Raw genomic sequence first — 18,650 nt, forward strand, 5'->3', positions numbered from 1 at the left:
ACAACAACAAGAGTTGGAAAGCAGGTAAAAAGGGACCCGATGCTGCCACCAGTTCTTGCCTCAAACATTAAACATCCACCAAGACTAGGCAGATTGCAAAAATCAATTGGTCAGGCAGCCAGACTTAACAGCACAGTGACTGTTAAGAACATTTCTTCTTCCCAAGGGAGAACTAAGCGACGTTCCCCAAAATTAAAGACCTGTAGCTAATCTGGGAGCTGGAATGGCATCCTGTGTGACTCACCCCTTAGCACCCCTGCCGGCTGACTGCACCGCTGCCACTGCAGGGGAAAAATAGGGGTGGGGGGGAGCAACTTTTGCATCCCATCTCCCTTGGGTCTTGGCAGGCGCACAGTTCTCAGGATAGCTCTGAGCGGATGCTCCAGCACTGTCACACATGCCGCTAGAATAGACAACCATATTGGGGTTGACACTCAGCAGTTTGAGGGTGCCCAGAAATTCAATGCCAGGCCATGTCTGGGCTCCAGCATTGAATTTCTGAGTTTCCGGAACTGGCTACACCATAGCTGGTTAAGTGCAATAATCAGCAGTTAACCGGCTATGGATTAGCACATAAAGATAGGACAAGTCGGACCTATTTGTGCAGGTACCTTGGCCAGTTAAGTTCTGAATATTGTCACTTAACTGGCCAAGTACTGACTCCACCCTCTGAACGCCCCCAAAATAACCAGTTTCATGTTAGGTGCCAATTGGTCGTTTTCAGCGGTACTAACCAGCCAAGTGTAGCTGAAATGACCAGTTCGCCTCAAACAGGCAATTTAACCAGCCAGGAGCTTTGAATATCGGCCCCACTGACTTTAATAACATGATGACAATAGAGCAGAAGAGCAACAGGAATGGAGCACAAGGAAAGAAGAAGCATTTAATATTGAATACAGCCCTCATGGCCAGTGTTAAGAAAAGCAGAAACCTCAGTACTGCATGGATTCACAATAAGAACGCTTGGATAGCATCCCACGTTCCTGAATAATAAAGTGCCTTGAAATATAATAAACGATTCCGTGGATTGATTGAGTACATCAAGTTCACCATGAAAATGTGACAAAACCCACTCTCCATCTGAAGTATAAAGATGGACAGTTCATCATTCCTAACATCAAGATTCAGCGAGGAATATTTCAGAGAGACTCTCCATCACCACTCTTGTTTTCTATGCACGTAATCCATTGAGTACTCTTATTAACTCCCTGGACTACTGATTGAGTCCTAATCTCCACACTGTTCCTGACTACCAGTTGGTCCCGACAAAATGGCACCCATTCCCGAACTCTCCCGCATCAAACTGTACACCCTCCCTGCTGAAGAGCCTGAAGTCCTCCTTTGGATGCTGCCGCTGACCGTTTCCCTCCATGTTCCGTGGGATTCCTGGCTTGCACACTCTGCAACATGCCCCGACGCCAGCTGGTGGGACCTACAGCAGGAGCACCGCTTAACTACCTCTATGGGAGTCATCATTCATCCTGACTGTCACAAGCACCGCACCACACAGTCCCAAGCGATGAGTCAGGGTCCCTCTCTTGCACCAAGTACAACTTGCAACCCTCCTCCAAGTGGTTCCAAGTCAAACTTTAGTCAGACTTACCACTGCCGGCTGCTCCTCCTGATCCACAGTCTCCACAAGTCTTACCCCAGATGAGAGAAGGAAACAGGACTGATACTCTGTCCCATGCTCTCCAGTAAACCTCTTTCCTTCTTTCTTTCTTTCTTTCTTTCTTTAAAATGTTGTGTTGGAAAAGGAGAGCTCCACAGGAAACGGGGGAGAGGGGAAGGGGAAGTAAATTTGTGGGGCACCAGAGACAGGGATCTGAAGACCTCCAGACATGACTCTGCTGACTCAAGCTACCCACAAAGCTCAACTGGGAACCAGTTGACCAACTGGAACAGGAGCAAATCACTCAGAAGCAGAGGCTGAAAAGTGTGTCCATCCACCTTCTGGAGACAGAAAATACTAAGGAGTTGGACTGGAGGCTGAGAAATATATCTCAGCTCACTATTCCGTTCTCTATCGCCACCTGCTGGTTGATGGACACAACTATCCCACAGGTTCTGGAATATTGGGAAGCTACATAATAGAAACACCGATCATTGCCGGCCGAATTTCGGGCCCTTACCCCTGGATTCTATGTAGTGCGACTTAAATTGTATGCACAAAACCAGTTGTATTCTGGATTTGTGCGTGCAACGTAATTAGCTTAACAAGCCTATCAGCTCCAATAATTGTAAATAACAAGCACTTATTGACACTAACTGGCATTGATTAGAATTTGCCCACATAACTGCATAAATTCTAAGCTGCGGATTTGAAAAGGGGGCATGGCTAAGGGAGAGGCATAAGCGGGTTGTGGGCATTCCTTCAATTTACAAGCAGGGTTATAGAATATCCCCATTTGTGTGTCAGCATTTACAGCAGGTCTTCATTGGCCTAAATGGCCACAACTAATTATAGTCACCGAAAATGGACACTGGGCATATTCTATAAACTATGCCTAATGTGAAGCGTAGTTTATAGAATACGCCTAGTCATATTTTTGGGGGGCGCTGATTTTTAAGGCACGATATATATACAGTCTAGCCCTTAATGTCTATAGCCTATTTCCCCGGTCTCTCCTCTCATCCAGGGTCTACATATTCAAGTCTCTAAGTCTTTTCTCTAACGTCTTCCGGTGCAGACCCTATACTATTTTGGCAACTTTTGCCTTCCACAGAAAGATTTAGTTCATCGATACAGTATAGCCTCTTATTCTTCCATCTATTACACAGTAACATAGTAAATGACGGCAGATAAAGACCTGAATGGTCCATCTAGTCTGCCCTACACTAACATTCATTATCAAATCTTTATTGAACCAACAATCAAGTCTTCCCCTCCCCCACTGAGATATACAAGACCCACACTCAGAAGCTATGAATGTAGTATAAAATATGTATACACGATCATGACTCGTCCTTGCTATTTTCAGGGTTTAAACAGTAAAACAAATTCTGCCCTGCACAGACCCTACTTCACAGCTACTGGTGTTGCCATAACAACCCACTCCAGCCCATCCTGATCTGCTGTGCCATATACAGAACATAGACCAAGAGAAGTCCATCCAGCGCTGGCTTCACTTTCCAACTGCTGGAGCTACCATCTAAACACCGTTCCTGCCCATCATAAATGATCTTATAGCTGTTGATGTGTTAAGTTTTTCCCCAAGCCATCTCTATATCTAAAACCTTTTTAACACCAGGTTTGGAGCCAGATGTTAAACCTGGTTCCAAGCAGGGCCGCAGAGAGACTAGGCCAGACTCTGGGCAAGGCCGCCCAGCCACCGCTCCCCCGCCACCGCTGCCCTCATCGCTCCCCCTGCTACTCCCCCTGTCGCTGCCACACCCCCCGTCACTGCAGTCCTTGGTCTCACCTGCCTTCCTTCACGGCTCCGGGCCCCTTGCATTCAAAGTGGCATTCGCAGATCGCCTCTCTTCTGGCCTTTCCTCCCTGTGTCCCGCCCTAGTCTGATGTAACTTCCGGGTTCTGCGAGGGCGGGACACAGGGAGGGAAGGCGATCTGTGACTGCAGCTTAGAATGCAGGGGGCCTGGAGCCGAGGAGGGAGGCAGGCAGGTGAGACTGGGGACTGCAGTGCCGGCGGCCTGACCCCGGCGCTGGGCCCCCCTTGGAGGCCTGGGCCTGGGGAATTTTGTCCCCCCTGCCCCCCCCCTCTCGGCGGCCCTGGTTCCAAGTTATTTTCCTTGAGAACTTAGGGTGTGACACTGCACACTTGTCTGCCTTCTGATGCCCCCAGGAATCTGCTAGAGGTAACAAGATCACTCTCCGTTTCATACTATCCACCCCTAGGGAACATGCTAGCTCCACTGCCTCTTGAAGTAGGCAAAGACGGAATATCTCCTTAACTTAATCTGTTTGTAAATGAAAAGCTGTTTGTATATTTTCCTTTTTAAATTGTGCTTCATCAAGTTAATATTTAAGAGGTGCTACATTTCTTTAACCAAATAGATGATATTAAGGAATGCCAATGATAATAAAAATAGGAGAACTCAATACCGCTTCAAATTGATCTTTTTAGGAGTTCATTTTTTTTTCTTCCAATGAAGAATACTCTTGATAGAGAAAATATGTCCTGAATTGCTAAGCCCAACATGGGCTTACCACTCGCTAAACTAAAAGTATCACTGGGTTACCGCAGCAGACCGGCAGTAGTTCCTACTCCCCAGTGCGCCATTTCCAGTGCTACAAAAATATTTTTGTTTACCCACTGTACTCACCCACATTGACTACTGCAATAGTGTTTTTATTGGATGCAAGGCCCAAATTCTGAAAAAACTCCAAACTGCCCAAAACACGGCAGCCAGACTTAACTGGCTCCCTGTTATGGAACAAATAAATTTCAAAGTCCACACGATGATTCATAAGATTATCTAGGAAGAATTCCCAGCCTACTTGTACAATCTGATTGACTTTCCAGCCAGGAATCGCTCTAGATCAAGTACAAAACATATTATGCATCCAATTTCTTCGTTATAGGTAGCAAGCTCTGGAACGCCTTACCAAGATTGATTCGAACAGTCAATAACCATTTACCCTTCCGGAAGCTGCTAAAAACTTACCTCTTCAAGCAAGCCTACACAAAGGCCTTGACTTAAATTAAGATCCTTCTGCGCCTCCCGGATCCGACCTTATGACAGAACCTGAAATACGCTTCCTCATTTACCCTTTTTGATTTCATCCCGCTTCCAGCCATCATTATACTTTCTTCCTTAATTACAACACACCTTCCTCCCTTACCCATCTTACTTACCCACTTTTTATTGTCCACCTCTTTATATACTACTAGTAAAACATGCCCATTTCTTGCGTTAATGAAACGGGCGCTAGCACGGTTTCCTTCCGAACCTCCCCCCCTCCCTACTCACCCCTTTCGGCGTTCTGATGGCACTGCCCGCCATTGTTGCGGACCTCGGCATGCCACCTTCAATCTGCTGCATCGTTGGTTGTGAAGCCACTGACGCCATTGCTCCGCCCTCGACGTCATCACATTTGACGCAAGGGCGGGGCCCCAACACAGTGTTTTCGGTGGCTTCACCACCACGAAGGCTTCGAACCGGAAGGAAGTGCCCGGAGGACCTGACAGTGACGTCAGTGTCCTCAGAACGTTGAGGGTGAGTTTTATTATATAGGATATTCAGCTGTTTTATTCATTTTGTGCTATCTTGTAAACCTGTTATATTTGTAAGCTGCATTGAACCTGCTATTAGTGGGAAAGCGCGGGGTATAAATGTTACAATACAATACAATACCTGCCAGTAATTGGGCAGTGCTGCGTGCTGTCCAGTTGCCACCGGATTACTGCAGGAGCCCTTACCGCCACTTCAATGAGTGATGGTAAATACTCCCCCCTGAAATGGCCACATGACAAGTGCTTCACTTGCCGCATGGCCAGTTCTTAAAAAAAAAAAAAAAAAAAAAAACCCTTTTACCCACTGCGGTAAAAGGGGGCCTCGGCGCGCATCAAAAACACGCACTGATGCCAGCACAGCTTAGTAAAAGGACTCCTTAATTTGGGGAAATGAAAACAAATTCTCAGGAATACCAAAATACCTGAAACGAACTGAAGGAATCAGTATACATTAAAACACTGGTACATCGATATTCTACTCCTCTAGTCAGTTTTTGGTTTTTTTTAAATTTCAGCACCAGATGTGGTGGTGGTGGTTAAATGAAACGTCTATTCAGCGCTGCTCTGTGGATACTGAGCAGTGCTAAATAGCTGGGGACAGTGGCCAAGTGCCACAGTGATATTCAAACCACTATCAGGGTTAAGAGTGCAATTTTTCCAACTTAACCGTATCCAGATAGTGGGTCAGATATCACTTCGTCCTCCACCGTCACTCTGCCCCGTACCACCCCCGGCAATCTCCGTGTCTGGAAGGATATTCTGTGGCATAGTCACAGAGTGCCACGAAATGTCCATGGCTGGCTCTAATCTGTGCAAATATCCAGATACCAGCAGCCATTCTCTATATATCTGATTTTGAATATTTGGCCCATGGAGGAAGTAGCTGTTTTGATATTTTTGGATGTGGCATCAGCTTTCAAATCTGTGAATCATACTGTTTTGTTGAGTAGATTGTGGTAAACAGGAGTAGAGTCCACAGAGCTGGACTGGTTTTGATCATTTTTATTTCACCATAGATCTCAGGTTACGGAAAGGGATAGCAGGTCTGTTTGAAGAAGACCCAATGAGGCATTCCAAAAATCGGCAATTCCCTTTTGTTACTTAACATGTACATCTTGTTTACAATCCAAATGTACATGTTGTTTACAAGTGATTTGTTGAAAAAGGTAGGGATTTCATTTAGATTATATACAAAAGATATTATGAGTTACTATTTTATGCCCTCGCCCCCCCCCCCCCCCCCCACGGCATTTTGTGGTAGCCACTGCCTGATGGATGAAAGTGCAATAAATTAGTACTAATCTGGAATAAGTCAGAAGTGTTGGTTGATTTTGCTATGATTTACTCAACACTTAATATACTGCCTTTAATACATTGTATTACAAAGCTTTGAACAAACAATGTAAAATCATTTAAAAGTTACAGAAAGGAATGCTAGAGTACAAAGGACTGACAAAAAACAATGGCAAATAAAATGCAAGTTCAGCTGGCGGCACTCAGTGTTTAGCTGACTGCCACTGATGTTAAACCCAGAAATTCAATTCTGGGCTACCTCCAGGCTCCGGAATTGAATTTCCGGGTTTACGGAGCCATTGAAACCATAGCAGATTAAGTGCAATATACAGCATTCAACCAGCTACAGCAAACCGCAGAAAAATAGAACTGACTTTTATGCGGTGCTGACCAACCAAGTGCTAACTCCACCCTCCAAAACGCCTCCAAAGTAGCCAGTTTTGAGTTGGGTGACAAGTGGACATTTTCAGCTGGTTAACTGCTGCTGAAAATGAGCGAGTAGCCCGGAACAGGCAATCATTCATCGTTTATTTTCACTTGTTACACTGCTCTTATTGAGCACAAATCAAAACGGTTTACATAAATAAAATAAATTAAAATGAAAGGAACGCCATATTAAAAATAGGAAAGTAAAATCATACACAACATCAGTCATTCAATAAACTATGGGAAGGATAAAAGGGGAGGGAATAATCAGACCGGGCAAATCTAAACTTAATAGGAGAAGTTTGCTGTGTTTCTAAGCTCACCACCATGTCAAAACAACATCAGGTCAAAAGGAAAGCCAATTTAACTGGCCAGGAGCCATTTTTGGATGGTTAAACTGCTTTGTCTATCACCCCCTAAATTAAAAAGCAAACGTAAAATACAATAAAACATAATAAAATAATATGCAAGTCCACTACACAGGTATCTCTCCCTGCGAGTACTGTCTGGGGAAGTCATTAAGGGAAGAATTGTTTAAATAAATATGTCTTAAGTAGAGATTTGAACTCAACAAAAACAAGCTCTTCTCTAAACTCTTGAGGTACATCCACACATAAGGACCTACAAAATAAAAAATGCAATGACGTATACTTTCTAAACGAGAACAGGCTGATCCCAGAAGAGACAGTAATACTTCATTTGAAGATAGCGAGTGAATATTGGGACAAAGTTGTGATGACAGATACAGTGGTGCCTGGTAATAAAATGATTTATGAACAAGCGTGATCTGAGGGGAGATATGATTGAGGTCTCTAAAACCCTGAGTGGTGTAGAACAGGTAAAAGTGAATCGATTTTTCACTCTTTCATAAAGTACACTCAATGAAATTACATAGAAATACTTTAAAAACAAATAAGAGGAAATATTTTTTCACTCAAAGAATAGTTAAGCTCTGGAACTCATTGCCTGAGGATGTGGTAAAGGTGGTTAGCATATCTGGGTTTAAAATAGGTTTAGACAAGTTCCTGCAGGAAAAGTCCATAGTCTGCTTGACCTGGGATTGGTTGCATGGAATGTTGCTACTCTTTGGGATTCCACATGGAATGTTGCTACTCTTTGGGATTCCACATGGAATGTTGCTATTCTTTGGGATTCCACATGGAATGTTGCTATTCTTTGGGACTCTGCTTGGAATGTTGCTACTCTTTAGGATTCCGCATGGAATTTTGCTACTCTTTGGGATTCCACATGGAATTTTGCTACTCTTTGGGATTCCACATGGAATGTTGCTATTCTTTGGGATTCCACTTGGAATGTTGCTACTGTTTGGGTTTCTGCCAAGTACTTGTCACCTGGATTGGCCACTGTTGGAAGCAGGATACTGGGCTGGATGGACCACTGGTCTGACCCAGTATGACTATTTTTATGTTCTTATGAAGTGAGATTGCACAGGTAACCAATGACGACACATAACGCAGAAACATGATCATGTTTTCGAGCACAGCAAAGAAGACTGATTACTGTATTTTGGATTCTCTTAAGGGACATTTTGGGCAATCCTTCAAGATCTGAATTACAGTAATCAAGGCTCAAGAGAAGAAGTGCACATAATATTGTTTGCCGAGCAAAGTTAGAAAATTACGTACTGATGTAAATTGCAGTAATATAAAGAAAACATCTTTCAATAACTGAGGTAATGTGAGAATCCAACGGCAGATGGTATCAAGAAATACACCGAGATACTTGAAAGAGTTAACAAGTTGAATTGGTGTACTGGATAAAACCAGGGTGATTATATGAGGTAGGAGTCACTTTGAAAACCATATTGCCACTCTCTTAGATGGGTTTAAGACCAATGGTCAACTAAGTACCAACAGATACGAGGCAATTTTATAACACAGTAATGTCAGGAGAATGAGAATCAGAAGTATTGCAATAATAGAATATAATGATATGCAGAGATATGAGCATCCTGAATGACTATAGTCAGTGGGCTCAGGAAGATATTAAATAACAATGGTGACAAAACAGACGCCTGCGGTACACCACAGGTTAAATTCAGGGGACAGGAAATAGTACTGTGAAAATGAACCACAAACATGCGATTTCCCAGAAAGGATGCAAACCAGTTCCAAACTGCATCTGTTATACCAACCATAGTCTTGTTTGCAATGGACTGTATATTGATGGAGGGGGCTCTCCAAGGTTAGATATCTAGGGGTGAGTTCATGCTCTGTGTTAAATTTACAACCCCAGGTAAAGGGTTTGCTGAAGAATGAATTTTTCCCATTCCCTTGTTTTGTTTAGGTTGAAGCCTGCTCTTTCAGCCAGTAAGTTTCGATCAGTCCTTCAAGCCGTGTGTAGGCCTGTACTGGATTATTCTAATGCCATCTATGTAGGATTTCCAATTAGGGTTTTGAAATCAATACAATTAGAACAGAATGCAGCAGCTAGGTTAATTACAGGCTGCTCAATGAGAGAACATATTACCTTGTCCTTAACAGGATTGCATTGGTTACCTGTAAGTCTCTGTATTCATTTTAAGAAGCACGAAGCCTCAAATTGCACAGGGGCTCTGTGTGAGAAATGGAACATTCATATTTCCTGTGCTACTTTTAATGCCCAAGAGGAGCCAATTAAGCAGTCAGGCAAAATAACTCTTGTTTCGAATTTCTGAGGTAGTATTAGACAATGCAGCAGTTATTGTAATCGCCCCCCCCCCCGATTCGCTAGTGGGAATTCCAGATGCAAACTGATGAGGTAGCCAACTACTGGGCATGCCACGGAGCAAGTGCAAAAGCCAAAATGGAGACTCTTTTCAAATACGCCTGTATTCTTTCCTACTGTAAAATAGGAACTGCTTATACAGTGCTCCTTTTAGACAGCAGAGTGATGAAAGTGAAGAAGTCCATGGGAATTGAATGGGCTTCTTCACATTCAGGTGCACATGGTCTAAAGCTCAACGCTGTTCCAATCAGCGCTCTAAAAATAGGACTGGAACAGCATGGGGCTTTACCGTCCCTATGATCAGAGATAATAGCATGCAAATTTAAGTGCGCTATTATCTCTGATCATAGGGTAAAAGTGCGAGATGTTTGTGTCTAAGCATGCTATCAGGCACAATACTCCTGAATTTGTTTGACAGGTCCGGGCTGGTGGCCTAGTACCCCTCTCGAACCCCCACCCCCAACTCCAAGCCAGCAACACAGGGGCTGGAGGTCTGGCAGACCCCCCTCCCCAAGAAAAGTTCACAGGGGTCTGGAGATCCGGTGGATCTCCAGTCCCCCTAACCCCCCTCGCACTCCCTCAAAAAAAAAAAAAAAAGACCTGGTGGCCAAGTGGGCCAGAAATGCAAGCCCTCCCTAATCTGGTGGTCTAGCAGCCCCCTTCCCCACCCCCTCTGTACCTTAGTGGTTGAGCAAGGAGTAGTACACTTCCTCCTTCCAGCGCCGCCTTGAAAATGGTGGCGCACAGCCCTGCCCAGTGCATCCTGGGATGCGCTGGGCATGGTTTCACCACCATATACACTTTCACACCATATACACTTCCCCAGCTATAAAGGATTAAAATACAGACTAACACATGCGGCCAGCTTCTCCTACATGAGCACGCAGCTGTGGAATGCACTACCCAACTAACTTGAAAACAATTAACAAAATAGCCAACTTTCGTAAATCTCTGAAAACCCATCTCTTCAACAAGGCCTATCACGTGAATCCATAACCTAACTATAATACATCCCCACTACACCCTTACTCTGAATATCTTCTTTCTATAACTGCTTATCTAGTTCTTTTTTGTCATTCTTGATCTCATTGTAACATTACAGATGCCATTACAGATCTCTGTAAGCCACATTGAGCCTGCAAAGAGGTGGGAAAATGTGGGATACAAGTGCAATAAATAAATAAATAAATATAAGGGAGTTCCTTTCATATGCATGTAGAAGCTTTCTGAAATTCCCAGGTCCACAATGTTATGAACTAACATTCTTATACCATAAGAAACTGAGGAAAAACGACACTACAGGCCCAGTAGTCAGCTGGCAGTGCTGACCCCCACCACCTTTACTCCCAGATATTCAATGCTGGGCCATGTCCGTGCACCAGCTTTCACTATCTGACCATACGTAGCCGTTTAAGAGCTATTTTCAGCATTTAATTGACTAAGATGAACTGCATAAAGATAGGACTGTGTTTTATGAGGTCCTATTTATGCGGTTATCCTAGCTGGTTAAGTGCTGAATATTGGTACTTAACCACCTACATTTAACTGCGCCCCACAACACTCACAAAATACCCGGTAGGGATCAAAATTCAAAGTGACTGAAATGGCCAGAAATGGCTCCTGGCTGTTTAAATCACTTATTTGGGGACTGACCAAGCACATTGACTTATCTGGATAGTGCCTCAGATTTTATATAGCATGGCCTAAAAATCGGCGATGAAAATATTTCCACCTAGGTGTATTCTATAAACCGTGCCTAGATTTAGGCGCAGTTTGTAGAATACACCTAGCGGCCATGCCTGTGCTTCAGTCTGTGCATCCATTCACACCAAGTAAAATTGGCGCCTAAGTTAGGCACAAAGCAGGTGTATTCTATAACCATGCGTGTAGATTTTCGGAATAGCCATGGTTCGCCCAATCCACACCCAAGGCCATGCCCCCTTTTTGGCAGTGTGCATTAGAATTTACACGCAACAGTTTACAGAATACGCCTAGCAAGCTGTGTGCGTAAATTCTAACTAATGCCAATTAGTGTGCATAATTGTTTAATTGGCAATTATCAGTGCTGACTGGCTTGTTAAGTGCTCATATTGCACATGCTATTATAGAATACAACCAGATTTGTGCGTGCAATTTCGGTCACACTATATAGAATTCAGGGGTAACTGGGCATTTCCATGGCACTGTCCAGATGAATGTCACCGAATGTACCCAGTTTAAACAGCCAGGAGCCATTTCAATCACTTTGAATATTGACCCCCTACGTGTTTATATCAGGGGCTTAGCCAGATCTCTAGATGGGAGGGGGCCACAGTCCAAAGTAGGGGGGCACATTTTGGTCCGCCTCCTCCTCCCCACTGCCGCTGCTGCACATACCTTGGCTGGGGTTTCACTAAAATGAGCATGCCGGATGTGAGGGGAAGAGAGAGTAGGGCAGGCAATGCGGTGGCACTGGAGACCAGTGCTGGACAAACCCTTCAGCTGGTTGGGTGTTGAAGACCCCTCCACCAGCCAAACCAGGGGCACAGAGCCAAGTTGGGGGGAGGCTCAGTCCCCCGCCCCCCCCCCCCCCCCGGTAGCTATACCACTGGTTTATATGCCAGAGGCAGTGTCAAAAACAACAGACCTTGAAATATCTTTAATTTGGAGTAAAGTTTAGACAGGGAGAAGACAGTTCACAATAAAAATATTTTCCAGTCTCCTCATGCCTCGTGGTAGTACTTTGAACACATTATCTGAAGAATAACAAAAAACAACATTTTTTTTCACCTCCAAAATGTGGAATTGTACAGAACTCCTGAATTCAAACCCCCTTCTTCCCTTCAACCTCACATTCAAAGCACACGTCAGACCTCTCCTGCTTCTGTTAGTGAGGGTAAAATCACTAACATATAAATAGCCCCTGATCCTGTTTGTTTCATATCAGCTCAGTTGAGAGAAGACCTACCTCTGTTGCTCCCCATATAAGGGATTTGGGACTGAGAAGATGGATGTGGTTGGGGGCCACATACCTTGGTGATCTTGGGATCCGTGCAACGGCTGTTGCCGCTGCTGGCGTGCATCCAGCTGCTCTCATATACGGTGCAGTGTTGCCGCAGGGAGCAGCGCTTCTCACCGACACACCAGCCGCACTCAAATCGAGGATCTGCCTTCAAGCATAGCCCACAGCTCTCACGCAGCGCTGGGCATTTGTACAAGTGAGCTAGAATGAAAAGCCGAGACTGACCATTACTAAAGGGTCTTAACTGACCAACCTGGCAGCCCCCGTCAACTTTTACCGATTCCCTAACTCAAGTGTGACATCATCACCAAGCCCTGAACGCCATCCCTTGTCCTAACTTAGAAATATAGAAAATGAAGGCAGATAAAGATCATATGGCCTATCCGGTCTACCCATTCACGCCATCTACTATTCCTTCCTCCTCCTTAGAGATCCCACGTACTCGTCCCAAGCTTTCTTGAATTCAGATACTCTTTTCTTGTCCACCACCTCCACTAAGAGGCCATTCCACGAATTCACCACCCTTTCTCTCCCTCAGGGTCCTTAGACCACCCTTTGAATGTACCTTCATTGTGCTCTCTAGCACAGAGCTCTCTGCATATCCCCCCCAACTCCTTTACCTTATTGCTTTTGCAAAGTTAACCCCAGAAATCTTGAGACCATCCCTTGACCCCGTCTCTACTGTGTTCCTAATCGACTACCATATCCTGCCGCCCTTAACACTATCATTCCCCTTCCCCAGTGCTGGGCTTTCACTGTACTATTGCTTCCCAGAGCTCTCTGAATATCCCCCCTCGACTCTACCATCATATGACCGCTGCATTACATCACAAACCTTATCAGGATACCCCAGTCTTATTTAATTTAAATCTCATTCCAAAGCATTCTAAGCAAACTATCAAAAGAGACTGTGAGCTATTAAAGATAAAGGTTGCAGACATACATATATTTTTCAATTTCTGTATTATAGCTCAATCCTTTCTGACAACCAGCACAAAACTCCTGCACTAATTTAATTTAGCAGAGCAACTATTTCAAGTCACCTGTTTTAAAATGAAATGCACTGACTGACATGAACCTAATTAATGAATTAATTAAAGGAAAAGCTGCACAGCATGAGATGAAGGGAGTTCCCTGTATACACAGACTGACGGACGGCATGCGACAGGAAAAGGTCCCTGTCTGCAGACAGACAGACACTGCATGCGACAGAATAAGATCCCTGCTTGCAGACAGACAGACAGACAGACAGTGCATGCGACAGGATAAGATCCCTGTCTGCAGACAGACAGACAGACATGGCATGAAACAGAATGGATTCCCAGTCTGCATAGATAATTGTTAAGTTAAATACAATCTGAAAGCATTTCTCTTCCATCTAATTCTGATAGTATGTTCACATGATGGAAACACCATCACCCCAGAAGATGCAGCTCGTCTACCTTGAATATTCTGAGGGTTGTCGATCACAAAGTTCCCATTCCAGACAACGGACAGGTTCACAGGAAGATCACTGATGTCATTTCCTTCATAGGAATACTGCAGAAACAAAAGAACAGTGGCCAGTTAGAACTAGATTCATGTAGGTGGATGAAGATGAAGAAAAGAGTTCACCAAGGCAGGAATGAAAATGCTGATTACTGTGGGAATCAAGAAGAAGGGCCAGAGAGTCAACGCAATACAGCACCCACCAAACAGACTTCCGCACACATTCACACGGAAAGCTGGGGGGGGGGGGGGATGTCACTCATGGATGAAGGCACTAGGGTGAGTTCTAAGGATGTTTAAATTTCCATTTCACTATTACATTTGATATACCACCATTTATAAATATCAACAGATAAAGACCTGAACAGACCATCCAGTCTTCCCACCAAGGTGACCAGGGTTGTATCTGACACTCTTACATGGCTTCATTACTAGCAGTTTCCATAACATTCCCTTTTCCTAGGGTCCAGTCAAAGACAGCCCTAGTTTGGTTTATGTCAACTAGCTCACGTCTGTGCATTGGTAGATCAAGGTGAACTGCAACCAGGTACACTGGAGGGCTTATAATCCAGGTCTAGTTTTATTTAGTTAAATTAAACTGCATTTAATGTGCATTATTAATAAATAGGTTCCTTGTAACGAGTAATATGTGCTAAAAATGTTAATCCTGCCCTATGTTTCTTCATGAGGAAATGAAGGTGAAGTGACTTGCTAAGAACACAAGGGCATCAGCCAGAGAATCAAGATTTGAACCTGATTTCTCTTGTTCTCAGCCTTTGGCTCTACTCACTAGGCCTACACCTAATGGTTAGTGCAGAAAAAGATATTTCTGAATGATCACTATGATCACTATTAACGTCATCCCTACTATATTACATTAAATTTACTTGCAATACACAGAACAAGACTATGAGCTCCAGAATCCCTTGGGGCAGGATTTAAAGATGGGTTTATCAGGGGATCATAGGTGGCTCTGCTTCTGCTGATCAGGAAGACCCAGTCCAGTGCATGCATTGATTTACAGTCCTTTCTAACTGGAAGCACACATGCAATGCAATGCAGTAAAACCAGGAATGGATCAATCTGACAAGCTAACACTACACCAAATGGTGAAGTAATTTATCAGGAACTGATTTAGGTAAAACCCGACAGTGGTCCTGCTGCAGGAAAAGGTAATCCTAATCCCTCATAGCACCAAATCTGCATTCCATCCTGAATTTTCTGGCTAATCCTAATCCCTCATAGCACCAAACCTGCATTTCATCCTGAATTTTCTGGCTCCCACAGCCATGCATCCTGATACTTGTGCTGTGGATTTGACAGGATTGGAGTCTGAAAACCAAAACTGGTTCCACAGATTAACTGCCAAGCTTTCGAGAGAAAAGAGACACAGACCTAAAAGATATCTTCTTAGTGAGTCTCATGGAATGTTTCAATCTCTTCTACTTCTTCAACCAAAGGCAACAAATCATAATCTACTATCAACTTTGTGTCCTAGTTTCCCTCCAGTGTAAAGTTCTGTAACCTATCTTAATCCCCCTTTTATTGGCATGAAATGGGAACACTGATCTTCTAAAGCCAAAAGAAATTATTCAGAAGCATAAAAGATAGTGAAACCCAGCACACTTTATAAGACACAGGCTTGTGAATTTCTCTGCTTTGTGTACACACAGCCAGACAGGTGTAAAACAGCAGAGGATGATTCTGGCCTATTGATCTTTTCCTGGCAAATCACACCACAGGAGGGACGAAAGACTTTGTGGTCACGGACAACAAAGATTGGAAGAAATGGACTTAAAAACCAAAAAAGATGTTTATTAAAAAAAAACATTTATTTAAAAAAGGACTCGACGCAAACGTTATGTTTCGGCCGCTTGGCCTGCATCAGGAGTCTGCATGGATAGAAGAGCATCCGATGGCCTGATGTGGTAAAGTACAGAATAATCTTTGCACATAAGGTAACATTCAATCCCTTAATATTATGACTTTTTGAAAAAGACTTTTTGTAGAAAACAATGTTGTGACGCTGACATCCAACTCACAATATTAAGGAATCGAGTGTTACCTTATGTACACAGATTATTCTGTACTTTACACGTCAGGGCATCGGATGCTCTTCTACCCATGCAGACTCCTGATGCAGGCCAAGCAGCCGAAACATAACATTTGTGTCAAGTCCTTTTTTAAATAAAGGTTTTTTTAAATAAACATTTTTTGGTTTTTAAGTCCATTTTTTCCAGTCTTTGGTGTCCGTGGTCAACTTCCCACCCTTTTCTGTTTACACTTTTTGTGGTTTCTTGTGGGGCATTTGAGTTCTCTGCCTTGGCGGATTCTCTTAGACTTTGTGGTCAACACTTAAAAGCCCAATGAGTAAAGATAACCACGTAAATTTATTCATTATCTCTTTCGGGATATTCAACTGTGCTTATCTGGCTGAAACGGCCACTGAATACCTGGCTGAACATACCCACGCCAATTTTGTGCAGGCAGATTTAAGATGAATGTATGCAAAGGTAACGCTGTCTGAGAGATCTAGCTAGGTAATGCAGAATATCATGATAATTTAAAAATCTCACCTTGTCCTTTTCTTACCCAGTTAAATTTGGCAGGATAAAGTGAAGACATTTTGTTCAGATTTACTATGGACACCCCACCCAGATCATGACCCTAAACACAGGCTTTGCGAACCCATTTAGGGTCCAGACCCAGAGTCTGGGAAGGTCTGCTGTAATTCTAATGAGCACATAAGCACCGCCATACTGGGAAAGAGCAAGGGTCCATCAAGCCCAGCATCCTGTCTCCAACAGCGGTCAATCCAGGCTTCAGAAACCTGACAACCCCCCCCCCCCCCCCCCAAAAAAAAAATGTAATAATGTTCAATGGACTTTTTCTTCAGGAATCTGTCCAAACCCCTCTTAAACTCTGTAAGTCCAGCTGCTGTCACTACATTCTCCAGCAACGAGTTCCAGAGTCCAACTACACGCTGAGTAAAGAAAAACTTTCTCCTATTTGTTTTAAATCTCCCATATTCTAGCTTCATCATGTGTCCCCTGGTTCTATTGTTGTTTGAAAGTGTAAACAAACGCTTCACATCTGTCCGCTCTACTCCGCTCATTATCTTGTAGACTTCTATCATATCACCCCTCCAGGGGTGTAGACAGACACCCAATTTTGGGTGGGCCCGGGCCCAAGATGGGTGGGCAGAAGAACTCCGCCTTGTCCCACAAGTGACTTGGTTTCTTCCTCTCTCGCCTGCATACCATATGGTCCCTCAAACATCCTCCCCCGCATTCCTTTTAAATAGATTTTCACCAGCAGCGAGCAGCAACTAATACACACTGCTCATGTTGGCCCTACAGCATGCATCAATCGCTACTTGCTGCAAGTGAAGATCTATTTACAAGGTATGCACGAGGGACAATTGTTGAGAGGTTCGGCTGGTGGGGCTTGGGAAGAATGCCTGCCAGCCACATCATAGGGATGGGCCTGAGCCCAAAGTAGGTGGGCCTGGGCCCACCTTTGGCTACGCCACTGCACCCCTCAGCTGCCTTTTCTCCAAGCTGAAGAGCCCTAACCTTCTCAGCCTTTCCTCATAGGGAAGTCGTTCCATTCCCTTTATCATTTTCGTCGCCCTTCTCTGCACCTTTTCTAATTCCTTTATATCTTTTTTGAGATGCGGCGACCAGAATTGGACACAATACTCGAGGTGCGGTCGCACCATGGAGCGATACAACAAGATTCCCAGCGGGACGAGGTGAATATAAATTCTGCTGTCACTCACGAGTTTCCCACCAGAACCTCTCTGTACCTTCCAAGGCTCAATCGATAAAACACCGGAACTTTCTCTGACAGTCACTGACCTCTTTTGAGACAGCTCCCTCACTATTCCCTGCAGAAGATGACAGGTGTGTCAGGAAGAGATTACATGAATGATTCATGGCTTGCTCTGGATTGTGATGGCTGTGACCCAGGCCAGCAAGGAAAGCAGTTAAGCTCCTGGTTTTAACATGGCTGCTGATGTGTTAACATAGCTTCAGAAGTTGAATCTGGGAACCTTTCTCACTTGTTGAAAACTCACAGCCCTGCTGCCACTTTCTGGCTCCCTTCAAAGATCATTTTTTTTTCACACCTCTTCGTCCCTCTTGGTGGGTACGAAAAATAAACTGCTGCTTTTACTTATGATGTCAAACTGAGCCTGGCACACTGGCGGAAGATTAAATAAGAAAGAATAATAGAGCTTGCAGGAAGATCAGGGCTTTGATACCGCCTAAGGCAAAGAGAACGAGAGGCTGGAGAAAAAGGTTGAGCGGCATTAGGATGGTGTCGAGGGAGGGCAAGGAAGCCAAGACGGTATGTGTATGAAGATTTGCAAACCCAAAAGTGCACAGCTCACAGAATGTTAAACTATCAAGCAGATCACTTACCATCCACAGCTCACATGGCACAAGGTAATTTTCAATATATCCAAAATCCCTATAGTTTTATCCTTTCCTTTTACAGCTTTAAATCCAGTTTATTA

At 44.0% G+C, this 18,650-nt stretch overlaps 1 protein-coding gene across 2 annotated transcripts in view; it reads right to left on the reverse strand.

The window, feature by feature from the left end:
- The window catches only part of PLXNA1 (plexin A1), a 551,734-nt gene that overhangs the window by 110,904 nt on the left and 422,180 nt on the right, over positions 1–18,650 (reverse strand). For both annotated transcript variants that reach the window (XM_030205992.1, XM_030205991.1), the window contains exons 11-12: positions 14,086–14,182; positions 12,654–12,844 (exon numbers count right to left, since the gene is read on the reverse strand). In XM_030205992.1, coding sequence (XP_030061852.1) covers positions 12,654–12,844; positions 14,086–14,182 — 288 coding nt within the window. The remainder of the gene's footprint in view (positions 1–12,653; positions 12,845–14,085; positions 14,183–18,650) is intronic.

This window comes from Microcaecilia unicolor, chromosome 6 (assembly GCF_901765095.1).
Source record: "Microcaecilia unicolor chromosome 6, aMicUni1.1, whole genome shotgun sequence".
NCBI classification, from domain to species: Eukaryota; Metazoa; Chordata; class Amphibia; order Gymnophiona; family Siphonopidae; genus Microcaecilia; species Microcaecilia unicolor.